The following is a 20,196-nucleotide window of genomic DNA, read 5'->3' as shown; positions in this document are numbered from 1 at the left end:
ATGATACATTTTGGATAGTTTTTTAGTTCCGCTCTTATCGTGAAGCAGGTGTACCTGCTGTCTCCGCGAATGCATTATTGTTACTAGTCTAATTACTCTTGTATTTGTTCAAGGACTTTCGACTATGATACAGCTTTGATAGTTTTTTAGTAGCTTTCACATAGTGAAGCAGGTTTTTGTGCTGTCTCCACGAATGGAATTTTATTACTGGTCTAATTACTCTTGTATTTGTTCAAGGACCGTCGACTATGAAACAACTTTGATAGTTTTTAGTACCATTCACATAGTGAAGCAGGTTCACCTGCTGTCTCCACGAATGGAATATTGTTACTAGTCTAATTACTCTTGTTTTTGTTCAAGGACATTCGACTATGATACAGCTTTAATAGTTTTTTAGTAGCATTCACATAGTGATGCAAGATTTCCTGCTGTCTCCACGAATGGAATATTATTACTGGTCTAATTACTCTTGTATTTGTACAAGGACAGTCGGCTATGATACATTTTCGATAGTTTTTTAGTTCCGCTCTTATCGTGAAGCAGGTGTACCTGCTGTCTCCGCGAATGCATTATTGTTACTAGTCTAGTTACTCTTGTATTTGTTCAAGGACAGTCGACTATGATACAACTTTGATAGTTTTTTAGTAGCATTCACATAGTGAAGCAGGTTTTCGTGCTGTCTCCACGAATGGAATTTTATTACTGGTCTAATTACTCTTGTATTTGTTCAAGGACCGTCGACTATGAAACAACTTTGATAGTATTTAGTACCATTCACATAGTGAAGCAGGTTCACCTGCTGTCTCCGCGAATGCATTATTGTTACTAGTCTAATTACTCTTGTATTTGTTCAAGGACTTTCGACTATGATACAGCTTTGATAGTTTTTTAGTAGCATTCACATAGTGAAGCAGGTTTTCGTGCTGTCTCCACGAATGGAATTTTATTACTGGTCTAATTACTCTTGTATTTGTTCAAGGACCGTCGACTATGAAACAACTTTGAAAGTTTTTAGTACCATTCACATAGTGAAGCAGGTTCACCTGCTGTCTCCACGAATGGAATATTGTTACTAGTCTAATTACTCTTGTTTTTGTTCAAGGACATTCGACTATGATACAGCTTTGATAGTTTTTTAGTAGCATTCACATAGTGAAGCAGGATTTCCTGCTGTCTCCACGAATGGAATATTATTACTGGTCTAATTACTCTTGTATTTGTACAAGGACAGTCGGCTATGATACATTTTGGATAGTTTTTTAGTTCCGCTCTTATCGTGAAGCAGGTGTACCTGCTGTCTCCGCGAATGCATTATTGTTACTAGTCTAGTTACTCTTGTATTTGTTCAAGGACAGTCGACTATGATACAACTTTGATAGTTTTAAAATTAAAAGAGCTCTAAGGCCATCAATTTTTTCTCTTGGAACTATTTTTTCTTCTTTTTCCTTGCGTGCATTACTCTTTTCCAACTGTCATTTGGCTGAATTTTCAATACTTAAACTATAATGTGCGAGAATTTTAGTTAATTGGGATAACAGGCTGTCGTTTAGGGAAGACGAGTTCTCTTTGTTCATCTCAGCTGTGAAGAGGAATAAGGTGAATGCCAAGTGCTGGAACAATGTGGGACACTCTCTGGAGAAAGACGCCAGTGGAAAAGACGATAAAGGGAGGCATAGACTGTGGCAGGCGCTTTCATTCTTCCACCAAGCAGCACTGTTTGTACACTTCAATTGCAACCAGCTGAATTCTCATTTTTGTTCCTGTTACAAAATGAGAAGTAACTAAGGCCGCAGCGGATTTAGTGCAATTACACAAGAATTAATATGGTGATTTTATTTTGCGAAATTCGAATCAGAAATTTCACCCTAGAATGGGTCATTTTAAGAAAGCCAAAATTTACCCATTCTAGGGTGAAATTTAGAATTAGAATTTCGCAAAGCAAATTGCACCGAAATAATTCTCGTGAAATAAGAAAAAAATTGTTTCATTTTTTTTTTGTCTGAAGTAAACCCAAATTAAGAAAAACACGAATAAAATTTCAAATTTTATTCTCTTTTTCCGGATAATTTAAATCAGCTCTGTAATTAGTATTACGATTAAAATCAGCTTGTTCTGTGTTTTGATTTGAGACTGACACACTCTCCCTCGCCGCATATCCGCTACATCTTGCCTTTTCTCGTTTTCCAATCATAACGGGATATCTTAATGCTGGAACTAAGTTTAAGCGCACGTATGCAGATGCAGTTAGATAATAAGAAAATTGATTACTTCGCGCTAAAAGACAGCCAGTTTGGATATCTCGTAAATACACAAATTTTTTTCAAAATAGAAATATGATTATGTTCGTCAGAGTGCAGCCCGATGACGTGGGAGCCATCATCAATGTGGCGAGGACTCTTCGGAGTCTGAACGAGACAACGGAGGCTGAGAAATGGTTCTACCACGCAATAGACTTCATACCCACCAAACAGAACATACCTGACCCAACTGTGGATAAAAGAAATGGCCCCTCGGCTACGAGAATGAACCCCAACTACCTTTACGCATTCATCAGTCTAGCCAATATGATCAAGGAGGATCCCAAGAGGATAGAAGAGGCTGACAAGGTCAGCAGTACGAAGTTTTCAATTACCAACATAGGATTAATTCTTGGCTCTCGCTCATTCGGTACTCATTTTAAGTCAAAGGAAATCTTGTCGATTCATGTGTAGGGGAACCATACTTGTGACAGAATGCCTCAAAGCACGAAAACTTTCAACCAATCGTCATTATTTAAACCGTTCAGATCTGATCAAATTTCCCGCTTGCTTTCTTCAGATGTTCCAGTTCTATATTAAGCCTGGCGCACATAACTTACTAGCTTTCGGTCCTTCTGGAACGAGAGGTTCTTTGTCGTTCAGCGCCTCAAATAGGTCGGAATTGCGAAGAGTTGACTCAAAACCACAATCGTGGGCTTAAGCTCGTAAATTTCCCTTTTTTCATAGAAAAATCTGGGATATTCCATTTATATTTGCCTAATAAAATAAGTCTCTATCACTACATGAAGTTATAAGGAAAATAATTATTAAAAAAAAAAAATTGCTCAACATTGGCGCGTGCGTTTCTTTTGGTTCTACATGTGTGCTTTGTTGAAGTTGTATCAGCGTGCGTATACTATGCGTTTCGACCAAGTAGACGCTTACACAAACCGGGGCGAATTGCTCATCCGGCAAAACAGGTACCAGTCCATATCAGACCAAAAAATCCTAACTGACCAATTTAACTGCAATTACGATTACAATTTAATTAAAATAACACTTGGCGAGTCTTTTCGAGATGTAGTTGCCAATAGACTGTTTACCAGTCTGTGAGGGTTTCTCGACTAATGACATGGAGATGTTTAGATGTAGTCATAACAATTTAAGGGGAGTATCAGAATGGAATCTAAGATAGATTTTGTGAAGAGGGCGTGTGCAGCTTTCTAACATCTATTTGATTCAATAACTCTGGCATTGTGGCGTTTTGATAATGATGGCGCAAGTTGCCTGCGGCGCAAAAAATTTGGTCAAAATGGCCTTCGTAGTGGTTTGGGAGAGCTCAGAAAATCAATTTGTTCGACCTAAAAAAAATCAGCCTCCCTTGAGAAAATCATGTATCCGCCCTTGGTCAACCTAAATAATTAACCTTTTAGCTGGTTGACTAAAAAATAAATGAAAAATGTGGTCAGCGGGAGGCTTAACTAATTCGACCCATTCTTAATCCAAAAAGCACCACTTGGCTTCTACTGCACTACATCAATTTAGGTTCGATTCTGCCTATTTGTTTTTTTCGGGCGCTTAGACTTGATTACCATTTTTAAAGATAGAAGTGAGCTCTAAATCCACTGTTGGTTAATACCATCAGAAAAATACCTTGCGCTAGCTTTAACGTATTTTCTCCGGAAGTTCGAAATCGACTTTTGGGATTGGTCGTCTTGATACGTAAATTCTCCGTTCTTGAATTCTCAACCACTAGTGAAAATCAAAGTCCGCGCCTGTTTCCGATTTTTGATTCTTAGAAAACATAAGTGTAGAAAATTTCATTGGCAAAGGATTTCCGATCTACTTGTTTTAAATGCTCAAATATAACTTGAATGTTATCGCTGTTGTGTGCTTTGTTCTGCTAATGTGTAAGTTGTTCCATATTTTAATCTGTAATTCATTATCAGGACTCTGGAAGCTCGCGAGATGTTCTTGAAGGCCCGTCAGTTCGATGAGAAAAGTGCAGACATTTGGTATAATGTAAGTAGCCAGAGTAGCCGAGCTTAAGTTAAGTTTTGACATAAAAATCTGTTGGCTACCCTTCATCCCAACTATTAAGCTTTGAATTTGTTAAATATGGTCGTGCTGCTCAAAAATTAATTAAAGTTTTTCTGAACGTCTTGTTTTAAAATCGACATTTACGATGAATTTAAATGTAAAAGAACGAAGTGATTTTCACTTATATAGGTCGGGATTATTCTTTGTTTTTTTTTCAAGAAATTTTTGCTGTTTAAATAATGATTTCTTTTCAATTTCATTTCCTTTATTTACACAAGAGAAGCGTAGTAATTTACGAAGAATTTTTTTTAAATTGAGTCGCAAATAAAAGTGCTCATTTGGTGGCATTTTTGATATATTTCAATTTAATCCTATTTAAACATAAACGATTTTAAAGCATATGTTGCTGCTATATTTTTGACCAGTCTTAGGTCCTGTTTGAAAAAAAATCAGGTTTTATGAAAAAAAATGGGTTTTTTTGCGAAGCTTTGGAAATTTTTTACACTTTTCGCTGAAGTTTCAGTTTTTCTCAAAAACTAGTGCAAGATTTTTCCCAAAAAGTTACTCAAGGAAAAACCCGGGTGCTCTTCTATGTGCCTGCATTTTTCGCTGGTCTCTTTTCGATTTACCCCATGTTCTACGGCCTTCAAAATTTTCAGTAGACGCAATTTTGACCAATTTATTTTGAATTTTCTCATATATTAAATGCACAAATCAGAGATTAAGGTTGCAATCAAAAGTACAAAATATGGAGATCCCCCTTCTTAAGCGGCTCTTCTCTTAATTCGGTAGAAAACAAGCCCTTTTTTTACATTTTGGCTATTTTTTAAAAACGTTTGACTTTTCTCCAAAATTACTCAGCAAAATTGGAGACGAAGTTTAACCGAGGAAAAAAACAGTTATTCAATGAATTTTATCTGCGCAAACGGCTACGCCCCGAGTTTTGAAAAAATATATGGCTCTAGGAAATAGGCAATATTTGAACTTTCGACCGCTGTTTGGAAATTTACTTTTTTTTCAAAATTTAACCTACTGATTCTGAGGTTGATAGTTCATTCAAACTAGCATAGCGCTTCGATTTCCCTGCGCAATCTGTTTTATCCTACGCAATCAACTTTGGACAAATCCGTTTTTCGAAATTTTCACCATTTTCTTCTAGAACTTTCGTCTTTATTATTGAAAACTACTAGCTTAATCTGATATCAAGGGTTCAAACTAAAAATCAGGTTGTGGAATCATTCCCTGCATAAGAGGTTTTTCCCTTGCTTAAGTAGAGAAAAGTTAATGGATTTTGGAAAAGTCAAATTTTTGATCGTTTTTGGAATTTTTTTTCAATTTTTTGAAAACTACTTAGCCAAATCTGAGATAAAAACTTAATTTGAAAAAGTGAGTAGTAGTTTTCTCCTTTAAATTTCATCCGGCCGGATTGGCAAAGTACTATATACACATATTATATCGTTAAGCTCACTGTGTTGAGCTGGTCAATTGACCTTGAATGTGGTTCTAATGAAGAGTTTAGATTATACCGTTAGAACATGAATCAAGAGTTTACGAACCAGTTGTCTTATTTATGCTCTCATACATAATCATTATTATTTCACCAATCCGTTCGGATTCGATAATAACATTGAACATACCTCAGGGTATGACAAAATAAGCGGCTAATCCCCTACTTAAGCAGAGATGTCAGAGTGTTTTGTGTAAAGTCCAAAATTAAAACAGGTGGATCCAAGGATGGACACTAGTTTACTTGCAAGTTGCCGTGGCGCAAAGGCAAGGACGTTAGACTCCTAATCAACAGGTCGAAGATTCAAATTCGGAACATTGAAGTACTTTTGTTTTTCCGGTCGAATTTTTGCTGCGTAGAATTGGCAATTTGATAGAAGCTGTAGCTTCTTTATTGGTGGCTAGTGTTAGTAAAATTAGAAGCAGCCGTGGAGCAGATGCGAGAACGTGATACTCAGATCTGACTATTTTTTTCAGTATGTGTTTTTAATCTTTTCCTTCAGTATCGAACAACAAAATTTTAAAAGCCACGAAAAAATGTGAGTGACTTCTAGTTTTCTAAATGAACTGAAATTTTCTGAATTCACAGCGGAATAAAAAATTATCTTTGATTCAGTTTTGTCTAAATGGGATAATTTGAATAAAAAGGTGCCTATCATAAACTTTTTTTAAAATTCAAAGTGCTTTCGGAAGTCAAAGTTATTTAAGACTCATGAACGTAATGAATGTTTCAATAAAATAATCAGTTGTTCTTTCTGTTTTTTTTTGCGTTCATGACTCTTTTCCAACTGTGTGTTGGCTATGTTCATTCTGTTAGATGGTCATTTGAAGCTCGCTCTAAATGTTCAATTTCCAAGTGCTCTTCATATAATTTCAACCTGAATTTAATCTTCAGGTGCAAGTGTAGTGAACGAAGTGACTTTTATTACTTTTGGTCATGTTTTTTATGTTTTTAAGGAAGAAGTCACGCTTGCATATTTTTTCGAGCTCATGACGTGCCTCAATTCAATTTGGAACGCATTAATCCTTGGCTTACGCGTGTTATAAGAACGCAATATATCGCGCGTTAATCGTCCCAAGTTAGCTAAATCATTAGTTTTCAAACTCCCATAACTACACGTAAAATGATCACCATACAATTTTTTGAGCTCTAGTCAACAATATGTTTTAGATGGCATAAAAAATTTACCCCCAAAAAAACACTGTTAAAAATATAAAACTGAATATAAAGAACTACCCCAACCATAAATGTTCCGTTTTTTGCTGGATTAGTTTTAGAATTTTGTTGCCAAATTGAAGTTTTTGTCTCAGCAGTAAGTTCAATTTTAGTTTTTGTTCCGACAAGGTTTCGTAGATTAGTTGGTGTTTTTTCCGCCCAATTTTAGTTACCTCAAGGAAATCTCACTGGAGGTCAATATTGGTGTCCAAAAAAATCATGAGTATTTGTCTCAGTTTCGAGAACAATGACACGAAATTTAAAAATGGCACGATGCAAATCATTTTTAGATGAACTCTCAATTTAATTCGCTCGCAATTTACTCATTACTTTAGCTATGAAATCGTCTCAATGAACTTTTTTCATTGCCCTGTACTGTAAAAAGAAAAACGGGAACGTTTGTTTTCAAAAATGTAACAAATGAGGTTTTTTTAAGTGTAAAAGAACTAATTGATTTTCAGTTATGTAGGTTAGGTCTTGATGATTTTTTTGCATTGTTTTTGGGAAAAAGCTTTAAATCTTAAGATGCTCTCGAACCTACAGAAGTTCCATTCGTACGTTAAAATGTAACTATCAATGCACATAGGTTTATGTGCACTTTTTGAGTTCAATTCAAGTGCATTTGCTAAAAGGTAGGCGAAATGCGCTGTCCGATTACGAAAGAGAAAGTTGCGCAAAAAAACGTGATCAATTTTCAGTTTCGAATGTGGAATTAACTTTTAAGATTTCCCAGCGGTTCAAAAAATTTGCTCCTTGATCCAGTTTTCTTGAATTAGGCTATTTTTTTTAAAAAAAGTGTGAATTATAAATAATTCTTGTAATTAAAAGAGCTTTCACCTGATATATTTGTTTCATGCAAAATTTAAAATTAATCAGAAGTTTCAATACTTTTTCGGTTTCCCTTTTACACTTTTCTTACCTTCAATTGGCTATGTTTTGTTTTTGATTTACTTCTCCTGGAGAATTGTGATTAAATCTAACATACGTGACGTAATTTTCAGCTTGGAGTGACGTATTTGTTGGAGGGTCAGCTTGCAGATGCGTTTCCTCTCTTTTCCAGGGCAGTGAATCTGGACCCCACCCATATGAGGGCCAAGTTCAACCTGGCAGCACTGCTTGTAGATTTGCCGCAACCGGAAACTGTCCAGAAAGACGCCAATCATAATCGGGCTGTTCATCTGTAAGTCAGCCTCAGCTGAATAGGCAGGTAGCATGAGTTAAGTTAGCTGGTAACGGTATTTCAAGAGTTTGCAAACGAGTCACGAATAAAAACAGCATCATTAATCTCTTCATATCGTATTCAGAATCGGGTTGTCAACGAAAATGATAGCAGCTACCTCATGATGTAAATGAAAAGATTATAGACCCTATAACCAATTCTAATTTCCAGCAATACTATTGTTTATGAAATATTTTTATAATTAACTTTTAACTTTCTGGTTGCATTGATGTTGTGATTGCTTCTGTTGTGTATCGTGCTTTGATTGGTGTTCAGACTGGAACAGCTGTGGACGGAGGGGGAAGGGAGTGACCCTAAAGTGGCTACCAAGCTAGCCACATTCTACATAGAGCAGCGCCACGACAAGATACAGGCTGTCAAGTGGTACAAGAGGGCCACAGAGGTACGATTAGTTCAGCTGCTACTGATACAAGAACACTTCTAAACTCATTGTCTGGTTACTGCTGATTGCTGCAGATATTCGGATAAATATTCAGAAGTAACTGAATATAAATTATTAAGCTTAAAATGTATTATAATGGTTAGTGAGGTGAGGTGTATGCCCATGTACTGCATCCTTAAGAGTGAATGTAAAACTGGAAGAAAAAGAAGGAAACATTTCTACTTCAATATAATGTGCTTTTACCTGACTCTGAAAAAATATGTCCAGTAAACTGACTTAGTTTTCAGGTTTCGTTAAGTGCTTTATATAAAATGAACCGTTTGATTTTTGCAGCTGAGTCCTGGAGACCAGGCGGGCGTGTTCAACTTGGCATTGGTGTTGACTGAACTTGGCGAACACACAGACGCACTTCACTATGTTGAGCATGCATTACAGGTAATTTTCGTTAAATACAATAATATTACATGAGAACAAGCGAACCTGATGACAAAGAAATAGGTTAAGATATCCCGGAGTGAGGTCAAAAGTTTGACACTTCAGATTTCCCTATTCAGATTGGCTTACGATGTATCCACTTTATGACATGTTTACTTTTTGGTTCGTAACCAGTAAGCCCATAGCGAACGGAGGTTAAGTTCAGAGAATGTGATGCATAATTTGAAGACTGCTCGTGACTCCACCCTTTTTCTCTAATTTGGATAGCTGCGATAGCCTCATTAGTAAAATAATGACCATTTCTCCCATCTTTGCGTATTTATTTATGCGTTAACATTCGTTTGTTTTTGCGTGATTTGATTTGATTGAAAATGAAAATAGTTGCGTTTTTTTTCTTTTTAGTTCAACTAACCAAATAACTCATGTCTATATTTGAATTTAAAGCGATATAATTGATCGAGTATGAACCCTGTCAATGTGCTGAATATTGTAAAGACATTTGAATTAAACTGTTTTAGCTGAACTCAGACTACGTGAAGGCATGGGCGCTGAAGGGCGACGTATTGACTAAACTTGGTAACAGACAAGAGGCCAATCAGGTATGCATCAAACAACCCCGCTTTAGACTTGAAATCCTTAATTCAGTTTGTAGCAAACATGCAGAAACAACTGCTAATTGTGTCATAAGAAGAGAAAAAGTCAGAATGTATACCTAAACTGAACACTAATTCATTTTCCGTTGCTTCAGGTATTGTAATGTGTAGGTAATGTTCCTTTGAGCCACAGTTAAATAAAACGGTTCTATCAGAATTCTGTTGTATTCAGGCGTTTGAGAAGGCACTGCAACTAAATCCCTCCCATCTGGTCTCTGCGCACCATCTATGTGTGAACAAATTCAACTTACACCAGCCTCTAGTGCCGAGGGAGGTGCTGGATTGTTTCGAGAAGTACCTCCCATTGGCTCCTCCTACCCACGACATGAACAAGCACTACCAGTGGATCCTATCTCAGATCAAACCAGTGTCGGATACAAGCTAACAGCAAAGAAAATTGGGAAGAAACCCTCAAACGATTCTAAACTTAGCATTAAAAGCAAACTTAGAAATAGAGCGATTGGAAGATAGACTCGTAGGATTCACTTTCAATGCAGCAGTTAAGTCGTGTGACATCAGCGAAATGAAATGATTGTTTCATTTTTTATATCAAATAATTCTGCTCTCAATAGAATAATCTGTCATTATTCATCTGCCAGTCAAAAAGTTTTCGATGTACAGTAATTACCTTTAGAAATGGTTATGTATATTTTGTGATTAAATGCCAATCGAATGGTGCAATCTGAATAATTTTGTATAAACTCCTTAAGAAACGGTTTCGCATATATTGAATAAATTGTTTTTATCGAATTGAAACAGATTATTTTCGTAGTCTTTTTTAAGAGTAATGAACGTAGTGAAGACTCTGATTTAGGTCTTTTTTTCAGGAAAAAGTCTTGAAACGCTCTAATAACTACATAGGTGCATTTGATGCATTTATGGAAGCACTTAGGTTTATATGCACTTTTTGAGTTCAATTGAAATTCATCTGCTGAAAGTGACGTAAATACCACTCTCCAAATATGAACGTGGAAATGGCGCGCAAAAATGTGAGCGATTTCTATTTCGAAGTGGAATTGAATATTAAGATTTCTAGCGAAAAAATAACTTTACCTGTTGTCTCAAGTTGGGTTAAGGTTTTCAAAAAAGCCCCAATCATATATCGTTCTAGAAATTCTTGTGTTTAAAGGGCATCTTTTTTTTTCTTTGAAATTAGAAAGTTCAGATTTTGTTCAACAGCATTTTTTTATGTTTTCGTGCGTTCATTACTCTTTTTCCAATCTTCGATTGGCTAAGTTCAGAGATAGTAATTCCAATAATGCATCATGAAGATGTTTCTAAAGACTTTTTGCTCAAGAAAGCACGCATAACATATCAGCCCGGTTGCACTATAGGTTGTTGCCTGTTCCCAGTTGTACAGACACGAAATGGATATGCTTTTTAAAATTCCACAACCGGATTTTGTCATAAGGTATGCTTTCGATTGATTACAAGATTGCCTTGAATTTTGCTTTGAGCTTTCTATTTTTGCCTTGAAGTGAAGTTGCAGGTCGCCAAGTTACACCAAAAATAGCAAAGTTCCTTTCGTTTTTTCTTTGAGATGCTTTCATTTCATTTTCTAACTGCTAGCTTGCAATGCTAATGATATGTGAAGACGCAAGTAGAGCAAATCTTCGCTTTGCCTCTGTATAAGAAACATCAATTTTAGTGGGTCTTTATCAAAAAAAACAACAATATAGTCATTATAGATGCGCATCTGTTTATCTAGTCGCTTAGACAATTCGTCCAACTTTTAGTAAGAGAGTTTCAGCTAGGCAGATACCTGTACATTCAAAAGGTAATCAGTAAATTTCGATAAAGGATAACTTTGAAAGTGTTTCAACTTTGTTCTAAAATGCTACCCTGATTTTCTAACCTGGATTCAGAGCTGCACCAAATATCAGTTACAAATCTTGAACCATGAGTTTTTGAACAGTTGTAAGAAATTATCAACTGCTTAAACTAATTTTTGTCTAATAAAAACTTCAAAAAAACTTTTTGCTGTCAAGCGTAGGTATACTGCTAAATTTTTTCACCTTCTTTTTCTTAATTTTTTGTTTTCATCAAAACATGTCTAGTGATTGTTTTAAATAACTATCGATATTGAAAACCAACAACAGTCATAACAGGATCAGAGGCGCTTAAAAACGGGCTGAAAAGTTCCACGGCGTTCTCGCAATGAGATTTCATTTGGTTGTAAATGTAGTAAATTGTACAGTGAATGGAATGTTTATTGAACTAAGACCTTTCGACGAAAAGTAAAAGCAACAACTGAAAGACCTGATTCCTGAGGTTTCAAATAATCAAAATTGAATTGGAAACAATTTTTTACTTTTTGAATTAGCAGCCTTTTTCAACTCGGAACCTAGACGTTCTTCCAGGTGAATTACTTTCTTAGTAGAATATCGAAGTAATGAATAGCTTAGTGCATGATCAATTGTACGTCTGCGTTTTACGATGCATGTTCAGCGTAGATGTAAGGAGCATGCCTGGCATAATGAAAGTTTTCGATTCGGATACAAGAAAAATCTGTTTTAATGTTTTGTAAATTGAAGTATTCAGATTGAATAGATAGCTTGACATCAATTTTGATACTTAAGATGCCATAGGTTTTTAAGTATGTAAAAGTTTTTTGTTTGCAAAAGGTATGCATTCAAAAACAGTATTGAAACTGCCTAAAAACCAAACGTTTGAAACATTGTTTTGAACGTAAGGTGTTTTAAGCATTTCAATTCTGCTTTTATAAAATCTCATTTTAAAGATGAAATAGATCCGTATTCATGTGATATTATTTTTGAGTTAAATCAAATCTTGTAAATGAATAAAAAGTTTTCCTGGTAAAAAATATCTGTACAGATAACTTGAATAAAAAATTAGACAAAAGTACAGACAAAAGTATGCAAAAATTAATCCAGGGACAATTCAGCCAATAATAGTGACAGCTCCAGTTGCGCCAACGTGTTGCGAGCTTGACAACAGAGGGCAGGACTCTATAAAAAACGTAGAGCCGATTATGGCCAAGAAGCGGCGACGCTAGCCCACTGGGGACCTTTAACCGAGAATTAACTCTTTTTTCAAACTAAAATAGTAACTTTAATGATTCATAGATATGTAATTCCTTATTTTTGGTTTTTGCCCTATTTCTTCTATCTTTCATTTTTCTTTTGAAACGTATAACTTTCAGAAATGGTTTGATTTTAAGTTCAATTGTTTCAATTGTGTCTAAGTGTTTGTTGACGCATAAGCCAAAACCCCGTACTGACGTACTGTAAAATGCGTTTCAAATAAGCGTTATATACTTTCAGTAGTTGATCTTCACTGAAATTTTTTCTCAACCTGTAATACGTACCACAAATTCTGGACAAATTCTGTGAATTGAAAAAAAAAAGGAAAGCAATGAGTAATTAAAAAAGAAATGAGTTAAAAAGGAGAATTTAGAGTCAATATGAACAGCTAAGTAACGGGACATTTTTTCCTTTCCAATATTTATTCCATTCATTTATACATCTAATTTTCCGCTGCACTTCTCCGATAGTATCACTGTTCCTTTTTTTTGTTTTCATTTAAGGTCAGCTTGCTTTTTTAAACAACTTGCTGTTTTGTCCAACGCTTCTTGTTGTCTACCGGTTAACACACTGTTTCTAGCTGTCGTTGTTATGACAGTGTCTTCTGCATATAAAATCAATCTATGTCCTAGTGGTCTCAGAGTTCCAATCTTGACATATTTCTCTTATTCTGATCAAAGCATCAATTGTACTTCTTTTTGATTTGAATCTAAATTTGTAATTATTGATACTTAGTGAGATTTTGGTTCAATCTGTTATAATTGACCCGCTCAAAAAATTTACCCTAAACTGGTAAAAAGAACAGTTGGCCAAATTTTGATTGTTTTAGTTCATTGTCTTTGAAGAGAGGTTTAACTTTAGCAGTTTTGAAACTCTCTGGAAAAATTTGTCTATTCAAATACTTTTCTAGAAAAATTTTGTCACAACTGGGAGCAAAAATGGCCAAATCTTTTTCGAGTAACAATGATCAAATTCCATTTGTATCTAATCTTAACATGGTTTGTAGCGATTCGATTGTTTTTCACTTTGCATTATGTTTGCTAAAAACATTAAATTTATTTCCTTTCTGACTCCTATTTTTTTTAAAGTATTAGGTTTCCTCGCTATTTCTCTCCAGTATTTGCAAAAAAACTGTATAATTCATTGTTTTTTATGTATTTTTCTACCATAACATTGTTTTTGGTAGCACATGTAAGACCGGTATACAGACGAAAAAACTCTGCTGTTGTCGTTCGGTTCGGTTTCTAACTTGTTTTTTTTCTAACTCAGCATATTTGAACCAATTTGGTATGAGACTCAATTTTTACTTCTGACCTCTGTGGTTCTAGTTTTTTTTCTAAGAACTCCGCTTTTTTTCGAAGCTGCTTGTTTCACTTCACTATCTATCGAAATCTTTGAAGTTTTCCAATTGATGATTTTTCTGATAAAAATGATTTATTGTTAATTCGTAGCTTTTCGTTCAACAATTAAAAAGCTCATCGGAATCCATTTGGTTAATTTCTGTTTCAACATCGAACAAATTTTTATTTAAAGATTCCTTTAGTTAGTGCAGAAAAAATTTCGATTTAAATTCGTACCACGTTGAGATTTTAGAAATAAAATGTTCATTTTTGCATACTTGTGATGATGCGTTTAAAATTACACAATAATGGTCAGCTACATATGTTTCGAAGATGGTTACCTTTTTTTACATTGGAAAAATCATATTTTTACACGTTTCACTGGTCTTAGGTTCTCTGGTTGCTTGTTTTTCATTTTTTAGGTAAAGATTATTTCCGTTTAGTATGCTTATTAGTTCAGAGAGTATTTTGCTTTTTCTTAAACTATTAAAACTAAAGTCACCCCAAAGTAACTGATGTGTAGATGGTGCTATTATAATATCATCCTAAACGTTTTGTAGTATCAGCAGTGTCTGATTAATTCCACATCTTATATTAAAAACGCCTCCTCCCTTACGCTTACGAGAATTTCCAAGCAGAGGTTGATACTCATTAAGTTTAAAAAAAATGAAAATTCTGGTTTGGCGAAAGCAATTCTAGGCAAGTAATATATTTCAGTTAGGCTAACTTGAAGTTCGTCTATAATTTCGGTAGTAATTTAATATTTAGCAAACGAATTTTCTCAATGGTAATTATTATATACTGCTTTTTATGTCTCTGTGGATCTATGATAAGAAAAAAAACTTGAAAAATATGGTCAAAAAAGCACGAACTATCTCAGTTGGCCTGAGATTTGTCTCCTCTACGTTTTATGTTTGTACGCTGTTCTTGTATGGAAACAGTATCGCTAACTTTGCTGTTTTTGGACACAAAAAAGAAGCTTTTTGGTTTGCCGGGTTTTTGATCGCACTTCATCGCTGTAGAGGCCCAAAGGTTTCTGATTTTTATCTAAAAAACTACAAAAAAATCAAAACAGAAAATTGGGTAAACATTAATACCAAATTAAAAACTCAGATTTAATTTTAGTGTTTACTCGTTATCCCAGAGCACACAAAAGTTACACGCTTAACCAGTCCATAAACCCCTTTACAGGCTTAAACGTCGCGTTACCACAATCAACCCATGGCGCTCGCGTTATCACAAGTAGGACAAATAGGACTGGCAGTCTGAATTCAATCTGACATTTTTTGACTAAAAATAAGAAACCAGTAAACATTTTTTGTTGTTTCCGACACAGTTTGACTTATTTGAGGTTCCGAACCAAAGTGTAAAAAGTGGGGAAAAACTCAACGAATTCCCGACCAGAATTAAAAGGAAAGAAACTACAAACGATAGTTTGACTAGTATATCAAAAAATTCAGTTAGGGCAGAGTAGCACGGCGCTTTCGTATCATCTTTTCATATCTTCTGTTTACAGAATTTTCAGTTCGTGTAACCGTTTAGACTTTATGAGTTTATTTAGTGCTCGTACTTGTTTTTTTCCTGCTGGTGGGACTCTATCATTTGTACTTCCTCTGCTGTCGTTAACCTCAATGCAAGTGTTGGTCACCGTTTTTGACCCTATACAAACAACAGTTGCTTTGATCTCCGCATCACCTTCTGGCAATGTTTCAATTAAAATAACAAAATTTTGGTTTTTGGGTTGATTTTTTTTCTATGTGTACTTCTATTTTTCCAGACTTGCGTTTTGTCCTCGAAGTAAATGAAATGACATTTTACGTTGGGAAGTCAGGACTTAGCAAGCTTTCACACCTTCAAACTTGGCTGTTATATCCAAAAACTGGTGAGTAGTTAGGGTTTCCATTGACTTTTAGGGTTTACATTATCTTTTCTTGAATGTCGTTCCTGAGCACGCAGTCGTTCGTGCATGTTACGGTGATTTTTTCCGGACTCCTTACTATGTAATTATTGAGCACCCGAAATCATTTTGAGCACCCGAAATCTTAACTATTCAAGAGTTGAAAAAAATCAACGGAAAATGCAGGAACGACTGCCTGCTCAGGATAGATATTCAAGAAAAGATTGTTTTATAAAGTTGAATCCTCCTTACGATTTGCGCATTGTGAGAGGCGTAACAATGGAAACCCTAAGACTTTCAATAGTTTTTTGTATATAACAGTCAAATATGAAGGTGTGAAACCTTGCCATGTCCTGTCTGGTGATACAAGTATTTTCTTTCCAGCGTAATATGTAAATTCATTTACTTCGAGGACGAAAAGAAGTCTGGAAAAAAGAAGGGTTCTTAGAAAAAAAAAGATCAACGCAAAAAACTAAAAGTTTTCTTTTTAAATGAAACATTACCAAAATTTGACGCCGAGATGAAAACAACTGCAGTAACGGGAAAACGTATAGTTCCCGATTAGAAATACGATTGCCCTCGCAAGTGAACACAACCAGTGTTTCCAATGAATAAAAAATTCGCTATTGAGATAGCAATGAAGTAGTAACTTATCGTTTAAGTGCAGCGCACCTATCTCAATTTTTGCACATTTGCACGCTATTCAGAGAGATTTCAGAAATTGTCAAAGTTGATATTTTGCTTTCGGGTTTTGAAAAATAATTCTTAAATATGTTTTCACTGAACACACAATTAGGATTCATCTTTCAAGATACGAAGTCAAAGTGGTTTGCATTTTTTTTCAAAGGGCCTCCTTTGGTATATTTTTTTAGATTCATATTTGGAGATTCATATTTGGCTGGCCAGTATCAAAAAGTTTGTAAAGGTGCCTTTGGCGTCAAACAACTCTATATTTGAGAAGAGAACGCTCGCCGAACAAAAAAAACGCGATCTGTTTCTTCAAAATTTTATATGTGCTAAAATGCTTTCAATCAATTTCCAGTCTCACATTCATTGCATTAATTATGCCATTTTGCCAATTTTAGCTCATATTATTTTGCCGAAGAGCGAATAACAAAGATTTTGCTATAGGTGTTAGAACTGGATTCGTTCAAAAAATTGTTCAGAGAACCGTATGGGAGTATATGCAAAGAAACGCACCGCTACCATTACTTAAGTCAGAAGCATGTATTGTAAATGATTTGTTATATTGTTTTTTTTTGAAAAAGTTGTACTTTGGGCGTCGAAACGAGTGGTCTTGAATTCATGATTGGTTCAATGTCACTCAGTAAAGTTCCTTGTACGTGAAAACGTTGTTCTCAATAACTCTTCTCATTATAGTTTTGCAAGTTTCACACCTGATTCCCAAAGTTCACCAAAGAAAGGAGCTCCTGGGAGAATCATTGTTCATGAGACTCCAATCTGATCTACAGCATTCGGCATTGATTTTTCCCGAATTTTTTTCGTTAGACTCATTTGGAGTTTCCTTAGTTCGTTTCAAGTCCTAAAAAAAGAATCTTTTGTCTGAGTACATCCTCACTGGAGCACCATGTTTAGCATAAAATGGGCTCAAAGCAGCATTACAAAACTGTGCGGACAATTTCGATGTAAGCTCTAAACGAATGGCCTTTGTTCGGAAACAAACAAGCAAAGCCATGGTTGATTTCTACAGGTGTTCGTTTTTGTGTGTCACGGAAGGGTCAGCAAAGACGACACCGGTGTGAAAGAAGGTAGGTGAATGCCTCAATCTTTCTTTTTGTAGGTATCCAATTATTGGGGAGTTTGCTCGTCCAATGAATCGTTGGAATTTCACGCAGTTTCAAATTAGAAGTAAATCGCTGCTTGGGCGTCGACTATCCGGAAAGTTCGTCGTAGTTAAGCAATTATCGTAAATGTGGGAGCATGAAGTTTTTTCAGCTTAATGACCTGTAAAATAAAATTGGCCAGCCTACTTTTCTTGGATATCACATTTTGATTGTGTTGATATTTCTGGGAGGTCTATATTCTGCGTCAGTCTTCCACCCACCTCGATGACTCCGTCATGGATAAAAAAGTAGAGTCATGGAAAAAACCTCTTCTCGCAACTGGTTTGCCGGTTTTCATTGTTCTTAATTCGGTTTGAATTAGTATCAGACTAGCGTTTCGTCTGTTCTTCAGGGAAGGTGGATGATCGTAACTGTCATCTTCTGAATGCTTGTGCTTGCGAGATGCAAAAGGCAACATTGCAAACTACACTTATACATTTTTGTAGACTGCTAATCTGTTAATGATCAATTAGCATGTCCAAAAGATGGTTTGACTTTTTTGCAGCTGTTGACAATTGCATTTGATTTCTTTCAATACTAGCATTTTTATTTGCTTCGGTTGATCTTGAATCCGAATTTCAGAGAGCCAACTCCGTGCCACCAATTGCGAAGTTTTCGATTTCAATGCGTCAAGTTTCCGAGTAGCAGCATCTGAATAGTTTTCCTCTCTTCGGGCACGGCGCCAGTTGACTGGTTTCGTCGAAATCCACTTTTTTCCTAATGTTTTCACAGATTACTTTTTCGTGCACTTGGTTGCTTCAGATACGGTATTAGTGCTTTCCTCGTATGGTCCAGCAACTTTTATCTCAGCACAGCTGCGCATAGTTCAAATTTGGGGATTGTCAAACGTCCAAAGGTGCAACTTTTTTTAAGCCACAAAAAGATTGGCTGTATTCCTCTTCAGACTACTGACATAAACGAAGTTGGTGTATACTAGTTCTAATGCATCCCAAAACGAATGAAGCTCAAAACAAAACTCCACAGTACGGACTGTAGAATCTACAACCTCAGAAAGGTCTCCATCATGTCATCGGTTAGCTTGTCGTCCCAATTCTTTCCCCGCAGCCAAGGGGATTGCTTGATGAAGTTCAAAGCAAGCGTCATCGGAGTCAGCCATCTCAGTTATTCAAAGACCTTAAAGATGTGTGAGATTATATATAGTTTTGGTCAGTTTCTCCTTTAGGTAGTTTTTTTGAAAACAATCAATTCGTTTGTCGAAACTTAGTTGACTCCTAGTGCTTTCAACATGTAGTTCTTTGGTGAGAACATGTCTTGGTTTTTGCACAGTTCACTCGGCAAGAATTCTATGACTTCTGTTGATCTGCCTAATGATTTTCGCACAGGAATTTTTCTCGCAGATTAGTCGACGTAGAAGTCTTGACTGATTGTTTCTTCGACAGTATAAAGCTTCCCTGCTGCTATGAGTGATAGTACAGAATTACAGCAACTGCTAGCAGCCCAATTTGCCACTCTTGTACATTCCATATGTTTGTATTGGTTAGTTAGGCTCATTTTTTCAAAGCGTTTGGTCGTAGTCTTTATAATTCTTGTTAAGAGCCACCTGACGATACACATTTGCAATTTCAATGGGCTAGCAATGGGGTAGAAAGTAATTGCAATGGGGTAGCATTAGAACTTTAGCAGATGATCAATTAAAATTTTTGGAGCGTTGGGCCTCGAGTTTCAATGAGACTCGGGTTTCGATAGGGCGCTAGCGTCAAAAACAACTCGTTGTTTTGCAGTGTTACATTTCTTCAGAACGCAGCGGTGGGTTAGACAGAGCTTCTTTTCTCTGACATTACGATCTCATCTGTGGGTAAAACTTTCAGATAACCCATCTCTCGGAATGTTTTAATGAAGTGTCGTTACTGAGTGTACAAACCAACTTCCTGCTCAATTTTGCATTCCCGATTAAACAATCGTTTGAGTGCATTGATTTTGCACTCCCCAGGTGTTCCAATATTTGTCTTAATAGGCAAACTAACATAGCAGCGACTATCTTGTTGAGTTGAGGTTGTTTCGTCGATATGAGACTCATCAAATTTTTTTTCCTTCGATCGAGGGCTTGGGTTGCAAAGTAGGTCCTCAACTGTCCAAAAGCGACTAATCTCTAGCTTCTGAATGATGAAATTTTTGGCAAAACTTGATCGGCATTGTGCTTGCTAAGAAACAGAATTGAACATTTCACAATCCAGTCAGAAATTGACTCGTCCGCTTACCATCTTTGCCTGATAGATCAGATATGACTTTTAACAAAACGAAAAATATACTCGTAGTGTGTCTTCTCCCGGCAATGACAAAGTTCTCTCGTCTTTAATGGTGAGCGGTTCCAACTGGCTTAACTATTTGAATGACTGATTTA

General features: G+C 35.9%; 1 protein-coding gene across 4 annotated transcripts in view; it reads left to right on the top strand.

Moving 5' to 3' along the window:
* Positions 1 to 10,480, top strand: part of LOC134850757 (protein O-mannosyl-transferase TMTC3-like) — a 53,568-nt gene extending 43,088 nt beyond the window's left edge. For 2 of the 4 annotated variants that reach the window (XM_063866619.1, XM_063866623.1), the window contains 9 exons: positions 1,539 to 1,715; positions 2,351 to 2,606; positions 3,135 to 3,217; positions 4,187 to 4,259; positions 8,001 to 8,179; positions 8,495 to 8,621; positions 8,955 to 9,056; positions 9,575 to 9,655; positions 9,882 to 10,480. In XM_063866619.1, coding sequence (XP_063722689.1) covers positions 1,539 to 1,715; positions 2,351 to 2,606; positions 3,135 to 3,217; positions 4,187 to 4,259; positions 8,001 to 8,179; positions 8,495 to 8,621; positions 8,955 to 9,056; positions 9,575 to 9,655; positions 9,882 to 10,094 — 1,291 coding nt within the window. In that variant the 3' untranslated portion in view covers positions 10,095 to 10,480. The remainder of the gene's footprint in view (positions 1 to 1,538; positions 1,716 to 2,350; positions 2,607 to 3,134; positions 3,218 to 4,186; positions 4,260 to 8,000; positions 8,180 to 8,494; positions 8,622 to 8,954; positions 9,057 to 9,574; positions 9,656 to 9,881) is intronic. The other 2 variants (XM_063866621.1, XM_063866622.1) reach the window with 2 other exon arrangements.
* Positions 10,481 to 20,196: the final 9,716 nt, after the last annotated feature.

This window comes from Symsagittifera roscoffensis, chromosome 1, assembly GCF_963678635.1.
Source record: "Symsagittifera roscoffensis chromosome 1, txSymRosc1.1, whole genome shotgun sequence".
Lineage (NCBI taxonomy): Eukaryota > Metazoa > Xenacoelomorpha > Acoela > Convolutidae > Symsagittifera > Symsagittifera roscoffensis.
Note: the sequence above shows the minus strand (reverse complement) of the source record. Positions and strands in the feature narration are given on the sequence as shown.